Here is a 21,989-nt window from a genome sequence, read left to right as displayed (position 1 = left end):
CATGTGGAATTCATTAAAAAAAAATTCAAAATTACACATCATTAGTTAACCGCCAAATCACCTCAGTTATGACGGAAAGTGGTCAGAGGGCTTCTTTGAACCAATGCTGGAAGATGAGGGGCTAGTTTGACAAAAAAAAAAAGATTAAGAGCTTACTTAAGTGACATTTTTAGATAGTTTAGGGGTTTCCTTGATACTTATCCTTTTTAATTACCATTGAAGTCAAATAGAAGAACCATATATCAAACAAGTGGTGGAAAACCGAGATTTGAGTTAGCAAAACTGAAAATAAATAAGCTTTTAAGTTATCGGTTGGAAGCTATTAAAGTGAAAAAGCATGACCAAAAAATGGTTTTTACCTATTTTGAGTCATACGTTGAACATGCACTTAAAACGACTGCTTTAATTGCTTTCTAAATCAATGCCAATGGCACTTACGTGAAAAATCAAAACAAAATCAATTTTGCAAATCTCCCTCCTATCTTTCGTCTTCTCTGCCACCTGTGACTCTCTCTGCAATCAAAATTGCAGTCCATGGCTTCAACGACAAACTCTCCCTTTAACACGGAACCAAAACTCAAAACACAAATTCAACAAAATTTGTATCTTTCTATAAAAAAAAAAAGAAATCAATGAGTGCTCGAGATGGAATTCTCTTTAAAGAAATCATTCAATACCCTTGGCTCCTACAAGCATTCTAGAAGAATCTCCGCCGGAGGGGCCACCAGCGAGTCCAGTAGCCACGAAGAACTCCCAATTCTCTTGCACCACAACGCCGAGCAACAACAATTAGATTTAGAGCCAATGAGTACCCGGAGGGAGGTAATTGTCAAAGTAGATGGAGGCGACCGCGGCAGCATCACCAGCAGCGGAAGCCGTGAAAGCAACGATTCTTTAGTTACCACCGGAAAAATGTGGCGGGAATCCAGCCTTAATTACTGGGGAGAAGGAGAAGAAAATCAACAGATGAACGGTCAGGACCCACCGACGAAGCTGATTGGTGAGTTCTTGAACAAACAGAGGAATGCCGGAGGTGAGGTTACGCTTGACATGGACTTGGAGATGGAGGAGATTAGAGACGACCGATGTGTACCACAGCCGGCGGCAGAGTTTCTTTCTGGTAATACTCCTCCAAAGGAGCTTAGGGTCTCTTTCGACCCTTCCTCTGTTTCCTCTGTTTCCAATTCCTCTGTTTACAAAGGCAAGCAAAACAAGGACGAGGTTGTGAGGTGCACATCCTTTGAGAAACACCCTTCAATGATACAGAGAGGGAGTGGATTGTTGTCAAGATTGAAAACCAAGTCTCGGTTCGAAGACCCACCACCGGAGGAGGTGGAGAGGAGGTCAGGAAGATTAATTGGTAAATCAGGGCCGTTAAGGTCCGGAATGACAGGTAAAGCAACGGAGGAGGAGGAGGATGACCCATGGTCCGGCGAAGACTTACCTGAAGAATACAGAAAACAGAATCTAAATGCATTGACTATAATGCAATGGGTGAGTCTGGTTTCGATTATTGGAGCTTTAATTTGCAACCTATTGATTCAACCTTTAAAGGAGAAGAGTGTATGGGGTTTGAAATTGTGGAAATGGGAGGTCATGGTGTTGGTTTTGATTTGCGGGAGATTGGTTTCAGGTTGGGGGATTCGGATCATAGTCTTTTGTATTGAAAGGAACTTCCTTTTACGAAAGAGGGTTTTGTATTTCGTTTATGGATTGAGAAAGGCTGTGCAAAATTGTTTGTGGTTAGCTCTTGTGTTAATCGCATGGCATTTCTTGTTTGATAAGAAAGTAGAGAGGGAGAAGAAGACTAAGACCCTTAAATATGTCACACGAGTTCTGGTTTGTTTCTTGATTGGTACGCTACTATGGCTGCTTAAAACTTTAATGGTAAAGGTACTTGCTTCTTCTTTCCATGTTAGTACATATTTCGATAGGATTCAGGAATCCTTGTTCAATCAATTCGTGATTGAAACGCTTTTGGGTCCTCCATTGATTGAAATTGGGTGGAAAGAAGAGGCAGAGAGGACTTCAGCCGAGATTCGTAAGTTGCAGAATGCTGGAGCAATAATACCTCCTGAACTCAAGTCCTATGCCTTTGCATCCACAAAGAGCGGAAAGGTCATTGGAAAAAGTTTTAAATTAAAAAGTGATAGATTTTCTCAGCAACTTTCGAAGAAGGAGGATGAAGGGATCACAATTGATCATTTAGATAAGCTCAATACTAAGAATGTATCAGCTTGGAATATGAAGAGGTTGATTAGAATGGTAAGACATGGTGCATTGACAACATTGGGTGAGCAGATATTAGATGCAAGTCAAGGCGATGATGAATCCGCAGTGCAAATCAGGAGTGAATATGAGGCTAAAATTGCTGCAAGGAAGATTTTTAATAATGTGGCTCAACGTGGTTCAAAGTGAGTAAATTCTGTTCTTTACTTAGCTCATTCAATCACTTCTTTATCCTACAAGAAGATTTTGATATTCTTAATCAACGACTGTGCTTTTGGAGCGGAAGGATTATTCATGAAGCCTTTTTTTTGGTACTGTCAATTGTTGGGGCTACATTACATGTATATACTTAAAGATCACGTCTTTTCGCTCATTGGCCTTCATATTGTTGTCTTTCTAACAAATGTGCAGTTTATCAAGTGTGTTAATGATATGGCAGGTATATCTACTTGGTGGATTTGATGCGATTTCTAGGCGAAGATGAGGCTCGGAAGTCCATGAGTCTCTTTGAAGGTGCACTTGAAAGCAAAAGAATTAGTAAATCATCACTAAAGAACTGGGTGGTATGGTTTGGATCCTGAGATAAAAAAATTTTCCTTTTGTTTCAACCAGTTTGCTGTTTCTTTTTCTCTGTCTTTGCTATTGCAATGTGCATGAGCAGCAGTGTCTATAAAACGTAAAAGCTCTATGATCGTTTCTGATGAGATAATCCAATCCAAATCATTGTAGGTGAATGCTTTTAGAGAAAGGAGAGCGCTGGCGCTGACGCTGAATGATACAAAAACAGCTGTGAATAAGCTGCATCGTATGGTTAACATAATAGTAGGGATCATCATCATTGTCATCTGGTTGGTCATACTTGGAATTGCCACCAGAGAGTTTCTCCTTTTTGTAAGTTCACAGCTCGTCCTCGTGGCCTTCATCTTCGGAAATACCTGCAAGACAATATTTGAAGCAATTATCTTCGTATTTGTTATGCACCCTTTTGATGTGGGTGATAGGTGTGAAGTTGATGGAGTACAGGTAAGAAACAAAAATAAAAAAATAGGAATTAACTTCATATGAACTTGTGATTCCATTGTGGCATATTTGAAGCTAATCTGCTTACGATATTGGTTTTCAGATGGTTGTGGAAGAGATGAACATTCTGACAACTGTTTTCCTGAGATATGACAATCTGAAGATCATATACCCGAATAGTACTCTTTCGACGAAGCTTATCAGCAACTTTTATCGTAGTCCTGACATGGGTGATGCAGTAGAGTTTTGTGTACACATATCAACTCCAGCGGAAAAGATTGCTGTAATGAAGCAGAGGATAGTAAGGTATGAGAGTAGGCATTCACTAAATCCCCATTTTTAAGAATCCGATTTAACTGATAATCATTTTGAACAAATGCTAATGCAGTTACATTGAGAACAAGAAGGAGCATTGGTATCCTTCTCCCACAGTTGTACTGAAGGATGTTGAGGACTTCACAAGGCTGAGGTTTGCAGTATGGCCATCGCACCGAATGAACCACCAGACCATGGGGGAGAGGTGGGCAAGAAGAGCTTTATTGGTAGAAGAGATGGTGAAAGTATTCAGAGAACTTGATATTCAGTATCGCTTGTTTCCTCTTGACATCAACATCCGATCAATGACTCCTGCAACCACTTCTAGCCCAGCCACTCCCCTAACCGGACTGTAGAGACCAGTATCAGGTTATTGAATTTTGATACCTATGAAATCCTCCCAACCTCAACAAAGATTTATAAAAAAAAAAACCAGAATGAGAGATTGTGTTAGTCAATTAGGGACTTTTTGCTTTTCTTTTATTTTCTTTTTTGTCTCAACAATTTTGGTTGAATTGGGTTTTACCTAGAGTGTTTAATAACTTATTACAAGTTTTGAGGATTAGTGAAGAATTAAGTGGCCGCTTGTGGCGGATTATGTTGCATTAGAATATTTTCAGATGAACTTGCACATGACGTGTGGTTATAGTAGCAGTATAAACCAATATCACATGCCAAGAACATAATCTATATATATACACAATAATTTAACATTTCTTGTATATACTTAGAAATTGTTGATTTGACCAATGTGGGTTTGGTGATTATTTTTTTGAACTTGCAATATCCTACATGATTTTTGTGGCTTACAGGTTTTTGCACCAGAAAATAACCAAAGATGAAGAAAATCATTGGAATTTCTCATTTCTATGTGACTATAATCAGACAAGTTTACAAAACTAAAATAATATTAGCTTCAGAAGCTGTATATCTCTTGCTGGTTTACTATTTCTTGCTGTAGATACAAGGTCGACGAGCATTTGTTGGAAATGGACATGATCAGTGCCTTCTGTACATCTTTAGATATGTGATGTTGGATCAAGGCAATAACATATTCCATGAAGCTTGCATCACAAGGTAATGTAAGCGGCCCATCGCTTGGTAATCCAAACTCTTCCTCTGCTAGTTCAAATAACTCGCGAACAACGTCGTGGTTGAGAAACTTCAGTGGCAGCAGAAACCTCCTTTGATCATTAGTGTACACAACAAAGTGTCCCTTACTTGATGATGTGCTGCAACTCTCCACATCTAAACCTCCTTTGGCTGTTGGAAAAGTAACTCTTTTGCGCCTGATTACCACAAACTTCTGCCATTTCCTTGCCAATCTGATGAGCTTCTTGGTACTAATCATTCTTACTGTGGTGGTGAGATCACAAGAGAGGAAATGACCTTAAATGTTTTGAAGCTAGTTCCGAATGCTGATATGTGTTATTCAGTTGTTGTGTGGAAGGCAGAGGAGGTGTAGTGCTCTATTTATTCAAAAAGTAAGAGACAACCTCTTGAATGTAGCTCAACCAATAATGGGAAGCAAAACCATGTGATGGTGTGAAGGACTGTTTAGGAGGTGGGCATGTTTATTAGCACATCAAGGTGGAACAGAAGAGAGACATCAGAACTCTTCATTTGTTGGGTGGTTTGACGGCAAAATAGGGTCTACACTTTGTGAGCCACAAGAAAAATGATAAGATAATGACCCAAACATGTATTGCTATCAGGTATCTTGATAAGTTTCATGCACTTAATGGTGGATGGTGGATTGAGGAACTCTGCAATTGGATGGACTCTTCAATTCGCATCTAACGGCGCTTGATATGGTGTAGAACAAATCAGCATAGTGATGTGTCACACCTCCCAATCCATTGGATGCGAATTCCAAATTCGGGGTAATTGCAGAACCCTGGATCCCTTAATGGTTCACAACTTACCATTAAACACTATTCATGGACGTGCCTTGATTGTTTACAAACAAAATTGAATAAACTCATCAACCATAAAGCACAAATTGCCAGTGCTGGGTTCTCTGTTGAAGGGCCAAAAAATTCAGTGAGAGGCATAAGCAATGCATTTTGTCTACTTCTTTGCCAGCACAATGAGTCTCTTGGAAGTGATCATGAATATTAACTCTGCAAGAGTGACACCCACTCAAATATATTTTGATCCTTGAAATCCAATAAGAGCTCCGTTTAGTAGAGCTTATTTGTTGTGAAAAATAAACTAATTTATAAGTAGTCGTGTTTGGTGAAACTTATAGTTAACACTAACCTATAAGCTCTGAAAAAATCTATTTAAGTTCCTATGCTGTCAAATTCAGCAGGAATTTTCCTTTAGGCCTTGATTCTTGGAGGACTCTATAATCCACACATAGGACAAGGAAGTACTTAGAAGATAAGAACTGTGAATACAGTTACATATCTAACCTGAAAACTAAAATTAATGGTCAAAAAAAGAATAACAATCAGAATGCTAGAAAGTGATTACCAATTCTTTTGAGAGTTGTGACTCTTGGAGGATACTACATGTTACAAGAAAGTATTTTGAAGGTTGAAACCAAGAATTATAGATTCTTGGAAGTAACTACAAATTTTTGAGCTGTGACTCTTGGACAACACTACATATGTGACAGGAAAGGAACTAGGACCTAACCTGAAAGCCAACACTAATATGTGGTAAAATCAATGCTCTTCCAGCTGCCCATTGTGTTCCATATCAGTTGGAATGTGGGGCTGTAGAGGTCTTAATAAATAGTTAAATACACAACTGCCAAGGCTTAAGCAATACATTGAAAAACTTGCAGGTCATGTGCACTTGTTTTTAAGGTTCTAACTAACCAAAAGGACCCCAAATCCATGTGCACTTGTTTTTAGATTACCCTTGAATGATTAGATTTATACCAGAAAGCTGCATTTCCTGCATTCACCTAGAATGGTTGGTTCAATAAGTGGGATTTGCTAAAATTTAGTAAAACAGAAAATTTGAAGAAAATCAGAACTTCTCATTAGTTATCGGTTTGTATTTACACTCGTTTAGTCTACAAAATCAACCTATAATTTGCTTCAGAAGATGCAGACCATTGGTTCTTGGCACTTTTCTTCTTGATGAAGATACGAAGCCAATGAGCATCGATTGTTAGAAATGGACATGAGCAATGCTTTCTGTATATCCTTAGTTATGTGATTTTGGATCAAAAGAATAACATATTCCATGAAGTTGGCATCACAAGGCAATGTAAGGTGTCCATCACTTGGTAATCCAAACTCCTCTTCCGCGAGTTCAAATAGCTCTCGAACAACTTCATGGTTGAGAAACTTCAGTGGGAGCATAAACCTCCTTTGATCTGTAGTATACACAACAAAGTGTCCTTTTCTTGTTGCTGATGTGTTGTAACTCTCCACATCTAAACCTCCATCGGTTGTTAGAAAAGTAACTCTTTTCCGTTTGATCGCCACAAATTTCTGCCATCTCCTTGCCAATCTGATGAGCTTCTGTGTACTAATCATTCTTACTGTGGAGATCACAACAGGGGAAATGATCTTAAACCTTAAAGAGTAGTATATTCTATTGTTGTGTTGTGTACAAACAATGGATGTGAGTGAATTATATATGCAGTAAGCCAGAGACAGTGCCTTCAATGAAGTTACCCCAGTACTGCAGGTATTCATGGGTAGCAAAACCATGTGATGGTGGATGCAACTTGTAAGTCATCAATGTTGAAAAAAAAACGAGCATCAGCAACTCTCTTTTCTTTGTCAGGTGGTTAGACAACAAAATAAGCTTACCACTGTCTGAACCACAAAAAAGAATGATAAAATGATAAGCTAAAAAGAATACACACTTCATATTATGTCAAAAAGTAGAGAGGCTCACCAGACCCAACATGTCAAAAAACTGCTGAGGAAATTATCAGGAAACTTTGCTAAGATGATCTGCCACATATCAATTACTAATCTACAATACTGAAACATTTTCGTTTAAATTTGATTCGCATAGTAGCCATGAACAAGTACGGGCATCTGGTTTGCATATTCGGGAAATGAATTGGATAATGAGCAGCGATTCCTAGTAATGCTGATAAAAGTTTTCTCAAAATCCTTAGCTACACCTCGTTGGACAATTAAGACTATGTACTCCATGAGGACTGCATAACATGGCAACACTATAGGCTCATCACCAGATATTCCATCCTCATCTTCGGACATCTTTAATAGCAATGGCATCGCAAAACGCTTCTGGTCAATGGCATCACAAAACGCCTCTGGTCATTTGGGTAGATCACAGAATGGCCTCAACTAGCAGCAGAAACAGTATTGGTTCTTGTTGTGGAAATCCTTTTCTTGCCAATCAAAGCTAACTTCTGCCACATCTTGGCCATTCTGATGATGGTCTTGCCACTCCTCATGCTGTCTTTCTCTTCAGCTTAGAATCCTTCTAATGGTTTCGCTCAGTTGGTAGAAAAAGTTGGAGAAGTCTTTTATTTATATAAACGAGGACTAGGACATTCCTTGGTTTTGTAGCCTTCCTTGGTAGTGATTTCCAATGACAAGCATTTGATTAGTGGCACAGACAAGCTAAAAATGGATCTAAATCCAATGTGATAACTAATTTATTAGTGTTCAAAAAATTCTTCGAAGAAAAGTTGGTAGTTATTGACTGTTGGAAGATTATGAAAAACTTCATCTTTGTAGTACAAATACCAGAATAAACTCTATAATGCAGTTTTGGATTTTTGCTTCAGTCAGTCCATGACAACTGTAGAAACAATTAATGGAGGTTGTTTTGGGCCTTTGGCTACTTATGCATAGCTCGTCGTGATTTTCTATCCAAGACTAACCAGCAGAAATTTTCCAAAGAAACATGGTCTGTCGACTGTCAAGGTGATTCAAGTACATTCATATGAAGACAGAAAATCAGAATACATTATACTGTTTATTGGTTTATCTGGCTTGTATTCTTACAATGCTGCAGATTTGGATCTGAACCAAGAGGTTGGATTATAGAAACCTTGAAATCAATCATCAGTTCGACTGTGGTTACATTAAGGTGAGGCATAATCAGTTGGTCCATAAGGAATAAAAAGGTTAGCAAGAAATCTCTTCTTTCTTTTGTATTAGAATCTTTCCAGATGAACTTGTACATGAAGTGTGGTTATAGCAGTAGTATAAACCTTATCCCATGCCAATAACATAATCTATATATACACAATAATTTAGCATTTCTTGTATATACTTAGAAATGTTGATTTGAGACATAGGGGTTTAGCTATTATTTTGTTGAACTAGCAATATCCTACATGATTTTTGTGGCTTAGAGGTTTTTGCACCAGAAAGGGTAAAAAAACAACCAAAGATGAAAATCATTGGAATTTCAAATTTATATGTCTGGCAAGTTTACAAAACTGAAATAATATTAGCTTCAGAAGCAGTATATCTCTTGCTGATTTACTATTTCTTGCTGTAGATACAAGGACGACGAGCATTTGCTAGAAATGGACATGACCAGTGCCTTCTGTACATCTTTAGATATGTGATGTTGGATCAAGGCAATAACATATTCCATGAAGCATGCATCACAAGGTAATGTAAGCGGTCCATTGCTTGGTAATCCAAATTCTTCTTCTGCTAGCTCGAATAACTCTCGAACAATGTCGTGGTTGAGAAACTTCAGTGGGAACACAAACCTCCTTTGATCATTAGTGTACACAACAAAGTGTCCCTTACTTGATGATGTGCTGCAACTCTCCACATCTAAACCTCCTTTGGCTGCTGGAAAAGTAACTCTTTTGCGCCTGATTACCACAAACTTCTGCCATTTCCTTGCCAATCTGATGAGCTTCTTGGTACTAATCATTCTTACTGTGGTGGTGAGATCGCAAGAGAGGAAATGACCTTAAATGTTTTGAAGCTAGTTCCGAATGCTGATATGTGTTATTCAGTTGTTGTGTGGAAGGCAGAGGAGGTAGAGTGCTCTATTTATTCAAAAAGTAACCGACAACCTCTTGAATGTAGCTCAATCAATAATGGGAAGCAAAACCATGTGATGGTGTAAAGGACTGCTTAGGAGGTGGGCATGTTTATTAGCACATCAAGGTGGAACAGAAGAGAGACATCGGAACTATTTTTTGTTGGGTGGGTTGACAGCAAAATAAGGTCTACACTTTGTGAGCCACAGGAAAAATGATAAGATAACGAACCAAACATGTATTGCTATCAGGTATCATGATAAGTTTCATGCACCTAATGGGGGATGGTGGATTGAGGAACTCTGCAATTGGATGGAATCTTCAATTCGCATCTAACGGTGCATGATATGGTGTGCCACACCTTCCAATTCGTTGGATGCAAATTCCAATTCGTTGGATGCGAATTCCAAATTCAGGGGAATTGCAGAACCCCGGATCCCCTAATGGTTCACAACTTACCATTCAACACTATTCATGGATGTGCCTTGGTTGTTTACAAACAAAATTGAATAAACTCATCAACCATAAAGCACAAATTGCCGATGATGAGGTTTTCTGTTGAAGGAGCCAAAAACTTCAGTGAGAGGCATAAGCAATGCATTCTGTCTACTTCTTTGCCAGCACAATGAGTCTCTTGGAAGTGATCATGAATGTTAACTCCGCAAGCGTGACATACATTCAAATATATTTTGATCCTTGAAATGTAATAAATTTGGCTCCGTTTGGTGGAGCTTATTTGCTGTGAAAAATAAGCTAGTTTATTAGCAGTCCTAACCTGAAAGCCAACACTAATATGAGGTAAAATCAATGCTCTTCCAGCTACCCATTGTGTTCCACATCGGTTAGAATGTGGGGCTGTAGAAGTCTTAATAAATACACAGCTGTCAAGGCTTAGGCAATAAATTGAGAAACTTGCAAGTCATGTGCACTTGTTTTTAAGGTTCTAACTAGTCAAAAGGGCCCCAAATCCATGTGCACTTGTTTTTAGATTACCTTTGAATGATTAGATTTATACCAGAAAGCAGCATTTCCTGCATTCACCTAGAACGGTTGGTTCAATAAATGGGATTTGCTAAAATTTAGTAAAACTGAAAATTTGAAGAAAATCAGAACTTCTCATTAGTTATCGGTTTGTATTTACACTCGTTTAGTCTACAAAATCAACCTACAACTTGCTTCAGAAGCTGCAGACCATTGGTTCTTGGCACTTTTCTTCTTGATGAAGATACGAAGCCAATGAGCATCGATTGCTAGAAATCGACATGAGCAATGCTTTCTGTACATCCTTAGTTATGTGACTTTGGATCAAAGGAATAACATATTCCATGAAGTTGGCATTACAAGGCAATGTAAGGTGTCCATCACTTGGTAATCCAAACTCCTCTTCCGCGAGTTCAAATAGCTCTCGAACAACTTTATGGTTGAGAAACTTCAGTGGGAGCACAAACCTCCTTTGATCAGTAGTATACACAACAAAGTGTCCTTTTCTTGTTGCTGATGTGTTGTAACTCTCCCCATCTAAACCTCCATCAGTTGTTGGAAAAGTAACTCTTTTCCGTTTGATTGCCACAAACTTCTGCCATCTCCTTGCCAATCTGATGAGCTTCCGTGTACTAATCATTCTTACTGTGGGGAGATCACAACAGGGAAATGATCTTAAACCTTAAAGAGTAGTATATGCTATTGTTGTGTTGTGTAGAAACAATGGACGTGAGTTGATTATATTTGCAAGAGACAATGCCTTCAATGAAGTTACCCCAGTACTGTAGGTATTCATGGGTAGCAAAACCGTGTGATGCAACTTGTAAGTCATCAATGTTGAAGAAAAGACAAGCATCAGGAATTCTCGTTTCTTTGTCAGGTGGTTAGACAACAAAATAGGCTTACCAGTGTCTGAAACACAAGAAAGTATGATAATATGATAAGCTTAAAAGAATATATATACTTCATATTATGTCAAAGTAGAGAGGCTCACCAGACCCAACATGACAAATTACTGCTTAGGAAATTACTGCTCAGGAAATGAATTGGATAACGAGCAACGATTAACACTATGTACTCCATGAGGACTGCATTACATGGAAACACTAGGCCCATCACCAGATATTCCATCCTCATCTTCGGACATCTTTAGTAGCAATGGCATCGCAAAACGCCTCTGGTCATTTGGGTAGATCACAAAATGGCCTCTATTAGCAGCAGAAACTGCATTGGTTCTTGTTGTGGAAATCCTTTTCTTGCCAATCAAAGCTAAGTTCTGCCACATCTTGGCCATTCTGATGGTTTCCCTCAGTTGGTAGAGGAAGTTGGAGAAGTCTTTTATTTATATAAACAAGTACCAGGACATTAATCCTTGGTTTTGTAGCTTTCCTTGGTAGTGATTTCCAATGATAAGCATTTGATTAGTGGCACAGACAAGCTAAAAATGGATCTAAATCCAATGTGATAACTAACTTATTGGTGTTCAAAAAATTCTTTGAAGAAAAGTTTGGTAGTTATTGACTGTTGGAAGATTATGAAAAACTTCATCTTTGTAGTACAAATACCAGAATAAACTCTATAATGCAGTTTTGGATTTTTGCTGCAGTCAGTCCATGACAACTATAGAAACAATTCATGGAGTTTGTTTTGGCTACATAGGCATTGCTCGTCGTGATTGTCTAACCAAGACTAACCAGCAGAATTTTTCCAAATAAACATGGTCTGTCAAGGTGATTCTAATGCTTGAGTAGATTCATAAGAAGACAGAAAATCAGAAAACAATGATACTGTTTATTGGTTTATCTGGCTTGTATTCTTACAAAGCCGCTGATTTGGGTTTGAACCCTTTTACTAACTTATTAGACAGGCAGGCACAACAATCCACCTAATTAAAGCTTAATATGGAAACAATAAGGGCAAAATTAAACTTTTCGTCTCTCAATTATACCTTAGGTTTTAGTTTCATCCCTAAACTATTTTTTTTCCTATTTCGTCCCTCAACTATGAATTAGTACCCCGTCTGTCCCCAAAATTATTCTGGCAACCCAAAAATTTGATTTGGCATACGAGCTAGCATTATTTGTACATGTTGGCATCTTGTGTCAGATGCCACCTAGGCAAGGAAATACACGTGTGTCAAAGCTCAAAACAAATAAAGAACCCTAAATCCCTAAATCCCCATTTGCGCGAGCCGCATTTAGAGGCATCTCTGCATCTTCTTCTTCTTTGCAAGCATCAACCTATGTGCATAGTTTGTCACATCAGATTTTTTCGATTTGCTACCTAGGTGCCATGATGGAATTTTTTTTTATCGTCTTTCTCACTTTGGGGACAGACGGGATACTTATTCATAGCTGAGGGATGAAATAGGGAAAAAAATTTAGGGATGAAACTGAAACCTGAGGTATAATTGAGGGATGAAAAGTTTAATTTTGCCAAACAATAAGCCAACTAAAACATGTCATGATTGAACAAATCAAATTCAATGAGTTTTTTACCCAAATGACACTCTGATACATAATATGTCTCAATATAACACCCGAGTGAAAATATTTACCAAAATAGCACTACACCCCACTGTCAGTGGCGTGTTCTTTGTATATTTTTGGACGATCACGCCATAAGAGATGGCGTGATCTAATATGTACTGGTCACTCCATTGGCAATGGAGTGACCAATACATATTTTGGATCACTCTAACATTGTTGGCGTGATCATCCATTTTTCTTCGGTCACGCCAACCATGTTGGCGTGATCAACAAACACAGGGAAAAAAAACGAAAAAAAACCAACATGCCAAAAATACAGATACATATCCAGAAATCCATATCCAGCAAAATATTTCATCAAATACGAACTATACATCATAAAGACATATGAAAAATAAACACATAAATAGTTATATGGTTCAAGCAAACTAGAGAAATCATATATTCCTGTGCCTACTCCATTCAGTAGGAGTAGTGGATGGACCAACATCATCTTGCGTCAACTGGGATGGATGCATGGTAAAGTCAGTTGCCCGGGAAATGTGACCACGTCTGTGTGATTGACCAAGAGGATATCTACCACCATGCTGGGGCATAGCTTGAACATCAGAGCCTATAACTTCTTCAAATCGATGTCCCTCACCAACCTCGTCTAGAATGTCACGACAATTTCCCAACCAATTATTTGCAATGGCAGCAGTAGAGTCATTAAGAGCATCACGCAATGCAGAAACAGTTTTTTTTGCTCCCTCTAATGCCAAAGCAGCCTGCATTGATGTTTATTACATTACAATATAATATAACTTACATAAATAAAATATGAAAATCGATGTCCCTCACCAACCTCGTCTAGAATGTCACGACGTACATGTTCCCGCTTAGACTTCGCAGTCTCACAACTAATACGTCCAAAAACTTGCGGTGGCAAATCTATCCCTCATAATCTAAATTCTTTTGCTTCAATCCTCCTCTTAACAAAATATTTGTTGCACCTGTAAAATGTCAGCTGAACCAGTGCTGTAATAGGCAAAAATCTCCCACCCTTCAGAACACTATTGTTGGCGGTTGGCGTGACCTTTACAAAGCTATTTTTTTTTTTTAAAAAAAAGGGTGGCGTGACCTTTACAAAGCAACCAGTCACGCCAACTATGTTGGCGTGACTGGTTTTTATACATTATTCACGCCATCAGAGATGGCGTGATCATTCAAAACATATGAAGAACACGCCACTGACAGTGGCGTGTAGTGCTATTTTGACAAATATTTTCACTCGGTATTGAGACATATTATGTGTCAGGGTGTCATTTGGGTAAAAAACTCCAAATTCAATAATTGATGATGTCACATCTTTGACTATATTGAGGCCCACATGAGGTTTTGTCGGCAATACAACACACGTTGACGTAAGAAACACAAAATTAAAATTCACTCCACCCTCCCAAAGCAAAATAGAATAATGAACTCAAAATATTAGACAGCAATTTATACATGCTGGATGAATTCGAGCGGTACACGTTTCACTTCTGTAGACACCATTTTTAAAGAAATGCAAAGTCGTTGAGCAATCAAAATCTGTTCAGGGAGGCACCCTGTTTGTTGCATTATATATTGCTCTTCAGGCCGTCAGGGTAGGCCTCTCACTTCTACAAAAAGGCAAAAAAAAATCCACTCTTTTCGAATATCGATTTCATTTGAGTTTTTGGGTAATCGAGATGGAGATCCCAGGATCAAGTGAAGATAAGGAAGAGACGGATCAGACGTCTGTATTGGGTACGTTAATTCCAGGATTACCCGACGAGTTGGCGGAGTTATGTCTTCTTCGTCTCCCATTCCCGAAACAATCTTCAGTACGCACCGTTTCATCTTCATGGAACAGAGCCATATCGAACCCTTATTTCCTTCTCTGCAAGCGAGCATTATCACTCTCTTTGCCTTACATCTTCGTTTTCGCACTTGACAATTCAGCGGCTACGATTCAATTCCATGTGTTCGACCCGCGATCCAGCCGTTGGTGCCGCTTACCTCCCATTCCGGGCGCCACTTGTGCAACTGAGTATGTCTGCACTTCATTGCCTCACGAGGGAAAGCTCTTCGTTCTCGCTGGTTCTTCCATGCGTATCTACCGTCCGTTCTCAAATCAATGGTCAATAGCTTCACCAGTGTTGGCCCCACGATCGTTCGTCGCTGCGGGGACTGTGAATGATAAGATCATAGCCGTCGGAAGAAGTGGGTCCAGAAGCAGTGAGCCATTCGTAGACGTCCAATCCTACGACCCTAAATCTGATACGTGGACCAAGGGTGCTAAACTACGCACTGAGTTAGCTAAACATAACTCAGCGGTGGTGGAGAACAGACTGTACGTGGCGGAAGAGTGGATGTGGCCTATTAGGTCTTCTCCGAGAGGTTGTCTATACGACGCCGTGAATGACACGTGGCAGGATATGAGTGACGGTATGAGAGCAGGATGGTCGGGTGGCAGTGTGGTGCTCGGTGACAGGCTGTTCTTGGTCTTACAGTACGGTGACCGTCCGTTGAAGGTGTACGACCCTGATGATGACACGTGGAATTACGTTGGTGGCGAGATGTTCCCTCGTGATGTGATACGGAGGCCTTTCGCCGTGAGTAGCGTGGAAGGGAAAATATACGTGGTGGCAAGTGGGTTAAATGTTGCAATTGGGAGGGTATTTGGGGAAAATAATAAGGACCTTTGTGTCACGTGGGAGCTTGTGATTCGTCCAGAAGGTTTTTGTAGTTTATCCCCTTCAAACTGCCAAGTGCTTTATGCCTAGAGCAAGTTACATAATATTCACGGAAAGTTAATAAAATCGAATCGAATCGAATCGAATCAAATCACAAAATCATAAATTATTAGGTAATAAAAATTTTAAAATATTTTGAGGACCATGCCTAGGACGGTTCTAATATAATAACATTGCGGGACCTAAATCATATATAAACCCTAAATATCAAGTGGTCAAATGCGTGCTTAGCATATCATAGGTGATAATTATTGATGATCATCTTATGATCAATAAAATAATAATAGTGTATTTATAGTTGTATATATGTTAGTTGGAATGTGTATTAAATATACTCATCACCCAACAAGTTAGGTAAACCTGCTACGTTGAATTTATCTTCATCCAACTTGGATTTTATTAGGTTGAATCGTAAATAGACTAGTTTCTTAACTTATACTTACTTTTATTCAGGATTTTTATTAATTATTAATTTAAAGAAAATTTAAATTGGCAAATTGTGGCAAGAGGGGGGTCCCAACCCCAAGAGAGAATATATATATATATATATATATTAGTACTAGAAGAAACTTGAAGTCTTCCTCGATCAAAATTATAATTACATTCACTCCATATGGTGAATACTGGAGACAGATTTTGTTAAAAATTTGCACACTGGAGGTCTTGGTTGCAAGAAGATCGAGTGCAAGCTATGGGATCAATTAGAGAAGAAGAAGAGGTATCAGATTTCATTAAATCAATTTCAGCAAAGGCAGGATCAATGATCAAACTTAGTGTATCTTCATATCTATTTAGGCATGAGATTCCTTTGAAGGCGGCCTGCTTCTGCAACATTATGCATTTTTATGGTCTAGTTGGTCCATACTTTGGGGCAGGAGGAGATCATATTGAATTATACTTTGATACCTGCAGCTCAAGGAAATCAGAGACGCGTACGTACTACCAAATAGGCAAATACAGTTTCTTGCACAAGGAAAGAAGAAACTATAAAGACATGTTGGTGACTGAGAAAAAAAGATGAAGCTTCTATTGATTCGAGCTATAATTTTTTCACAAAGACATCTCATACAAGCAAACTGAAAGAAAACACATGACTTCTAACTTAAAGCAAAAACAATCCAACATAAACATTAGAGTTGACTACTACTTACTCAATGTAAAATGTAAAGTTTTAGCAAACGAGAATGTTGTAATGTAGTTGAACATCACTTGTTTTCCTTAACAACAGAGGAATTATAAGGGATGGGAATTAAGACTAAATCACTTTTTCTTCCAACTGCAAGACCAAGTCTTTCAGTCATGTCTAGATCTTCTTGTTTGATATTATCAGGGAGTTTCCAATCAAAATGGTATAGTAATTGCGCAAGCTGAAGCTCAGTGTTAGCTATCCCAAGTGACAACCCAGGACATATCCTCCTTCCAGCACCAAATGGGATATATTCAAAGTTATTCCCCATGTAGTCAATTGAGCTATCGAGGAATCTCTCTGGATAGAATCTCTCTGCATCAGTCCAATAGTTGGGATCTCTTCCAATAACCCATGCATTGATGATAATATGAGTCTTTTCAGGTATCTCATATCCATTAATATGACATCTCTCTCTGCATTCTCTTGGAACTAACAATGGAGCTGGAGGGTGTAACCTTAGAGTTTCTTTGATAACTGCTGTCAAGAATGCTAATTCTTTGAGTCCTGCTGCATCTACACATCCTTTTTTATCAAAGACCTGTCTCACCTCTGCTTGAGCCTTTGCCATCACTCTCGGATTCTTTAGTAGTTCTGACATTGCCCATTCTATAGTTGTAGACGATGTTTCAGTCCCAGCAAGGAAAATGTCCTGTAAAAAGATTGCAATTGACATGTAAATTTCTTCTACATATTCCCAAGGGAAAGGGAAAAAAAGGTAATTAACAAGACTTGCTAAAAACAACGGCAGTTTGTTGAATGTAATTGTTACTTTTCAATCTTATTAGTAAAGTCTATAACAGATTTTTAATACAGCTAGAGCCAAATTGTAGAGCTTTATAGAGATAAAACATAACATGCAAGATGTGAATAAGATATGATACGTACCAATACAACTGCTTTGATGTTGTCTGTTGTAAAGGTGAAATCTCCGTGTTCCTGAAGATTCAAGAGAATGTCTAAAAAATTATCAGCATCACTAGAATCGATTCTTGACCTGTTAAGTCTATGTTCATTGATTAGGTTTTCAAGTATCTGATCAATTTCATGATGCAAATTCTCAAGTCGAGTCCTCATCCCACTGATCATATGAAAGAACTTTATGGATGGGAAAATATCAGCTAGGCTGAAACCTGCGATAACCTCGATTACTTCTCTTACAAGTGGAAGAAATGCTCCATGCCTCTCACTATTCCCACCAAATGATGCCTTCAATGTTATTGCAAACGATAAACAAGTTAACATCTCGCTGAGGTTAACTTTTGACCTCGCCTTAAGAGAAATGGATTTAATGAACTCCAATGTCTCTTCTTCTCTTATTGGTCGTGTCGCTTGAACCCTTCTTCCACTAAAGACCTCTATTGTGCAGATTTTACGCATCTGTCTCCAGTAATCTCCATATGGCGCGAATGCAACATCTTTAAAGTTATAGAATATGATATTTGTGGCAAGACTATAAGGTCTTGTGGCAAACTTAATGTCATGTGTTTTCATTACTTCTTTTGCGTACTCTGCCGAAGAAACAACAATAGTAGGAACTTGTCCAAGTTGTAGATACACAAATGGTCCATACTTCTTTGCCAAATCGCGTAGAGCATGGTGGGGTAGAGAGCCAACCATTTGGTGAAGGTTCCCTACAAGAGGTAGCATCCATGGCCCGGGAGGTAGGTTTGAGGTCGATTTGGATCTTTTCCCTATTGTCATCGCCATGAAAATAAAGAAGACGAAACATACAAGGATTGGGAATAAGGAGGAAGGTTGGAGTTCCATGGACCAAGTAAAGAGGAATTTGAATTGTGACAAAGAAGATTAGTGATAGATGTTTGAGACGATGCAACTTATTATATGCAATTATGACCGATAATCTAATATTGTTTTTCTCATGTGTGGGCCATGACACTGTTTTTTGGTAATCGAGGATGATACCATACAAGTTTAGGGATCTCAGTAAAAAGGATCTCAGTCATCCCAGTAATCAATCATGTCCCTTGTTTGATGCACATCAGATTTTGTGGGATCCTTACACTTACATCAATCAATGATCAAGATTGGTTATTGGGATGACTGTGATCTCAAACATTTTTGGTCATTTGCACATCCGATTTGTCATTTGTACATCCGATAAGAGTCTAAACTCGGACCATAAGGTCTGGGCACATAGAAATTTTTCACATGACGACAAAATAAGTCGAATCCATGACCTAGCATTGACGGATTAAGAACTATTATTTTTTCTTGATGAGCAGTGTACTTCCCTGAAGTTCTGAATTAAATAGTTTGAATTTTGATACTGGCACGAAAATATTTGTTCAAGAATCAGCTCAAAATCTAATAATTAAAACAGTCTTCCTTCTCTATAGTTGTGTGGATCCGATTCCTATGGAGGCCACACATGAAGTTCCACATATATATTCACCTACCACGTGATTTGCGAGGATTTCGCAATTCATGGATATGTGCTTTTGATAAGATCTTCCATTGGAAAAATTAAGGGAGAAGTGCAATAGATAAGGGGAACCGACAACCTAACGCATTAAGATCGGTTTTCTGAACCTAAGCAATGACGTTGGGCCAATTCGTGAGAGTTTTGATCCAAAGCAGACGTATTTTAATGTGTTTGGGCTTGTGGGCATTGCGAGTCTATCTAGAATTCAACCCAACTTATCCGAAAACGAAAGGTATTCATTAGTTTCTCAATACACACCTAATCAAAGGATAGTAACTACGAGATATATATATAAATTTTCTTTTTTAATGGTCATGATGTCAAGGATATTGGATAATTTATACTAACAGACAAAGGAATTCTATCATCTCAAGGGGACTCGTATTTCAAGATCACATCTGGTGTAATTTTGTTAGGATTTAGTTTAGACTTAAATGTATTTGAGTTTGTATTTTAAATTAATTTTGTATTTCAGCTGCTCCTTGTATTCCGGACTAATTCAACTTAGTTGTTTACCCTGATGTATATTTTATACACAAATTATCTCAATGAAATATTATCATTTTTTCCAAAACATAATAATTTATGTCTCCAACAAATAATAATATATAGAGATTCTTGAAAACCTTCATGCATAGGGTTGTCCCAAAAGCATCTTAAATATATAATTCTATTTTGTTACCAACATTTTTGTAATTGTCTCTCTTGTTTCAAAAAAAAATGACTAGGCTGACTAGATTGAATGGTTATTAAATTGTTCATTATTGATCGAATTAATTAATTGAGATCATGATTGAATGGTTATTAAATTGTTCATTATTGATCGAACTAATTAATTGAGATCATGATATGTAAACAGTCACTATTTTTTAAATAGTAGTTGGTGAATTAAAACAACAAATTACAATCACGATCAAGAAACGCCGGCTAATTAATATTAATTAAGTGTGAAATGATATGTAAACAATCAATATTTTTTTATATATTAGTTGATGAATTAAAACAAAAAATCAATAAATGCCAGATAATTAATACTAATCAATGCTTCGTTTGGTAAAATGTTTGAGATTTAGCATATATGCAGGTTTTAAATTATTGTAACATCTGTTAGGTTCAATTTTTGCTATTTACATGTATGATGTTCAAAATGCATATAATTATATTTTAATTTAAAACAATTATAAAAAAAAAAAACATGTTATTTGTCATACTTATGATCATCACCGTATGGATTATTTTATTCTCCATCATCATCTAAATGTGTCAGAAAATTCAGCCCAAAAACAACAAATCAATATCGTTCGGCCAGTATAAACACTACAAATCAATATTGTCCGTTTTGTATCAAAAGTCCGCACAATATTACTACTACATCACCTAAATCAAGAATCATCTTTCTTTTTTGTCTAATAGGAGACATTGTTCTTAGTAGTTTAAGCTTAGATTAGGGTTTAGTATAATCAAGTTGGACGAATATCTTTATCGAATGAATAAATTGCCAAGAAGATTCCTTGAGCTAGAATACAAAGATGAGAAAATAATTTGAGAACTCACACCATGAAAACTTTTCTGGTTTATATGTCTATATCAGTACCTTAATTTATTATTGCTGTTAAATTATTACTACTTTTTTTCTTTTCCAAATATGAAGATGAAGAGACGACCTTCTACCTAGAAAAACAAATAAAAATCCAATGTCCAAAGGAATATAATACCAATTGTTTAATTCATCCACAATTTCCACTAGCATTTTGCATGTAAGAAAAAGTATGAGCACTATCAAGCATTATCTTATTTAACTCGAACATGATAAAGTAACAGCCCTTGATGGGGATGATTAGAAGTTGCAAAGAAAAGTACAATTGTGTTTTTGTTGGATTCTATCTCCTCTCATGTTATGGCTCACAAAATCATGGCTTGTAAGTTTGGGTCCAATCACTCAATCAAACTATCCATTTCTTTTTATGTGGGACTTTTGTGTGGGTTCCAAAACTCTCCCTCGCATAAGAGCCCATCAAATCGGGTATCATTGGACCCTTTACCATACGGACCGCATTGGCCCTTCATCATATGGACCACTTGGGCCCTTCTCCACCCTTCCTCATATGGCCATTTGCGCCCTTTTCCATTATACGGATCATATTAAACCATTCACCATATAGCCACTTGGGCCTTTCACCGTACGGTTCACATTAAACACTTCACCATACCCCCCATTAACTTGCTTTGATACTATGTTAATATTTTGGACCTTGAGAGAACCCATATTACACGGGTCTAAACTTGGGATTATTGCGCAAATGGTAATTGGGATGCCCATTATGGTTCACAAAACCATGGCTTGTAAGTTTGGGTCCAACCACTTGTATATAATCCACTGAAGCTCTCAATTTTTTTTTTGATAAGCAACAATGTAAATCAACCAAACAAAAGGAGAACAATAGGGCATCAGGTGGGATGGTCTAACAGGGGTACAAGAGATTAGACTAGACAGAAGCAAGAAATTAAACATGACTATAATACCCGGATTTTGTCTAGGTCATTTTATTATTATTTCTTATTTCATTTAAACATTTTATTTTTAATTATATATTGTGAAAACCCAAAT

At 37.8% G+C, this 21,989-nt stretch overlaps 8 protein-coding genes across 8 annotated transcripts; 2 read left to right on the top strand and 6 right to left on the bottom strand.

Moving 5' to 3' along the window:
• The first annotated feature begins 470 nt into the window (after positions 1-470).
• LOC119991012 (mechanosensitive ion channel protein 6-like) lies at positions 471-4,200 on the top strand. Its single transcript, XM_038837181.1, has 5 exons — positions 471-2,414; positions 2,669-2,792; positions 2,959-3,252; positions 3,353-3,555; positions 3,638-4,200. Exons 1-5 carry the CDS (start codon positions 646-648, stop codon positions 3,918-3,920), a joined length of 2,673 nt encoding a protein of 890 aa, XP_038693109.1. The 5' UTR covers positions 471-645; the 3' UTR covers positions 3,921-4,200.
• A 21-nt stretch (positions 4,201-4,221) lies between these two features.
• On the bottom strand, positions 4,222-5,397 carry LOC119991011 (auxin-responsive protein SAUR68-like). Its single transcript, XM_038837180.1, has one exon. The coding sequence runs from the start codon at positions 4,913-4,915 to the stop codon at positions 4,481-4,483; it is 435 nt and encodes a 144-aa protein (XP_038693108.1). The 5' UTR covers positions 4,916-5,397; the 3' UTR covers positions 4,222-4,480.
• A 1,186-nt stretch (positions 5,398-6,583) lies between these two features.
• Positions 6,584-7,061, bottom strand: LOC119990500 (auxin-responsive protein SAUR67-like). The gene has a single exon (XM_038836448.1). It carries the CDS (start codon positions 7,059-7,061, stop codon positions 6,618-6,620), a length of 444 nt encoding a protein of 147 aa, XP_038692376.1. The 3' UTR covers positions 6,584-6,617.
• A 1,847-nt stretch (positions 7,062-8,908) lies between these two features.
• On the bottom strand, positions 8,909-9,419 carry LOC119990457 (auxin-responsive protein SAUR64-like). The gene has a single exon (XM_038836380.1). It carries the CDS (start codon positions 9,406-9,408, stop codon positions 8,974-8,976), a length of 435 nt encoding a protein of 144 aa, XP_038692308.1. The 5' UTR covers positions 9,409-9,419; the 3' UTR covers positions 8,909-8,973.
• A 1,243-nt stretch (positions 9,420-10,662) lies between these two features.
• LOC119990513 (auxin-responsive protein SAUR67-like) lies at positions 10,663-11,141 on the bottom strand. Its single transcript, XM_038836466.1, has one exon. It carries the CDS (start codon positions 11,139-11,141, stop codon positions 10,698-10,700), a length of 444 nt encoding a protein of 147 aa, XP_038692394.1. The 3' UTR covers positions 10,663-10,697.
• A 42-nt stretch (positions 11,142-11,183) lies between these two features.
• On the bottom strand, positions 11,184-11,795 carry LOC119991436 (auxin-responsive protein SAUR68-like). Its single transcript, XM_038837790.1, has 3 exons — positions 11,599-11,795; positions 11,408-11,413; positions 11,184-11,283 (listed from the first exon to the last, which is right to left on the bottom strand). Exons 1-3 carry the CDS (start codon positions 11,793-11,795, stop codon positions 11,184-11,186), a joined length of 303 nt encoding a protein of 100 aa, XP_038693718.1.
• Positions 11,796-14,532: 2,737 nt separating this feature from the next.
• Positions 14,533-15,846, top strand: LOC119991935 (F-box protein AFR-like). Its single transcript, XM_038838492.1, has one exon. The coding sequence runs from the start codon at positions 14,703-14,705 to the stop codon at positions 15,777-15,779; it is 1,077 nt and encodes a 358-aa protein (XP_038694420.1). The 5' UTR covers positions 14,533-14,702; the 3' UTR covers positions 15,780-15,846.
• Positions 15,847-16,352: 506 nt separating this feature from the next.
• On the bottom strand, positions 16,353-18,705 carry LOC119991435 (cytochrome P450 71D9-like). Its single transcript, XM_038837788.1, has 2 exons — positions 17,824-18,705; positions 16,353-17,587 (listed from the first exon to the last, which is right to left on the bottom strand). The coding sequence occupies exons 1-2, from the start codon at positions 18,703-18,705 to the stop codon at positions 16,955-16,957; spliced, it is 1,515 nt and encodes a 504-aa protein (XP_038693716.1). The 3' UTR covers positions 16,353-16,954.
• Between the last annotated feature and the right edge of the window lie 3,284 nt (positions 18,706-21,989).

Source organism: Tripterygium wilfordii, chromosome 22, assembly GCF_013401445.1.
Source record: "Tripterygium wilfordii isolate XIE 37 chromosome 22, ASM1340144v1, whole genome shotgun sequence".
Classification (NCBI taxonomy): domain Eukaryota; kingdom Viridiplantae; phylum Streptophyta; class Magnoliopsida; order Celastrales; family Celastraceae; genus Tripterygium; species Tripterygium wilfordii.
The sequence above is the reverse complement of the archived record's forward strand: the minus strand, read 5'-3'. Positions and strand labels throughout refer to the sequence as shown.

What these genes read in the sequence shown, in the direction of transcription:
- LOC119990500 (XM_038836448.1), bottom strand. Translation starts at nt 7,061, where the DNA reads ATGATTAGTACACAGAAGCTCATCAGATTGGCAAGGAGATGGCAGAAA.
- LOC119991012 (XM_038837181.1), top strand. Translation starts at nt 646, where the DNA reads ATGGAATTCTCTTTAAAGAAATCATTCAATACCCTTGGCTCCTACAAG. An exon ending in CATCACTAAAGAACTGGGTG is followed by an intron (nt 2,793 to 2,958) that starts GTATGGTTTGGA and finishes AAATCATTGTAG; the next exon opens with GTGAATGCTTTTAGAGAAAG. An exon ending in GTGAAGTTGATGGAGTACAG is followed by an intron (nt 3,253 to 3,352) that starts GTAAGAAACAAA and finishes ATTGGTTTTCAG; the next exon opens with ATGGTTGTGGAAGAGATGAA.
- LOC119990457 (XM_038836380.1), bottom strand. Translation starts at nt 9,408, where the DNA reads ATGATTAGTACCAAGAAGCTCATCAGATTGGCAAGGAAATGGCAGAAG.
- LOC119991436 (XM_038837790.1), bottom strand. Translation starts at nt 11,795, where the DNA reads ATGGCCAAGATGTGGCAGAACTTAGCTTTGATTGGCAAGAAAAGGATT.
- LOC119991011 (XM_038837180.1), bottom strand. Translation starts at nt 4,915, where the DNA reads ATGATTAGTACCAAGAAGCTCATCAGATTGGCAAGGAAATGGCAGAAG.
- LOC119991435 (XM_038837788.1), bottom strand. Translation starts at nt 18,705, where the DNA reads ATGGAACTCCAACCTTCCTCCTTATTCCCAATCCTTGTATGTTTCGTC. An exon ending in ACATCAAAGCAGTTGTATTG is followed by an intron (nt 17,588 to 17,823) that starts GTACGTATCATA and finishes ATCTTTTTACAG; the next exon opens with GACATTTTCCTTGCTGGGAC.
- LOC119991935 (XM_038838492.1), top strand. Translation starts at nt 14,703, where the DNA reads ATGGAGATCCCAGGATCAAGTGAAGATAAGGAAGAGACGGATCAGACG.
- LOC119990513 (XM_038836466.1), bottom strand. Translation starts at nt 11,141, where the DNA reads ATGATTAGTACACGGAAGCTCATCAGATTGGCAAGGAGATGGCAGAAG.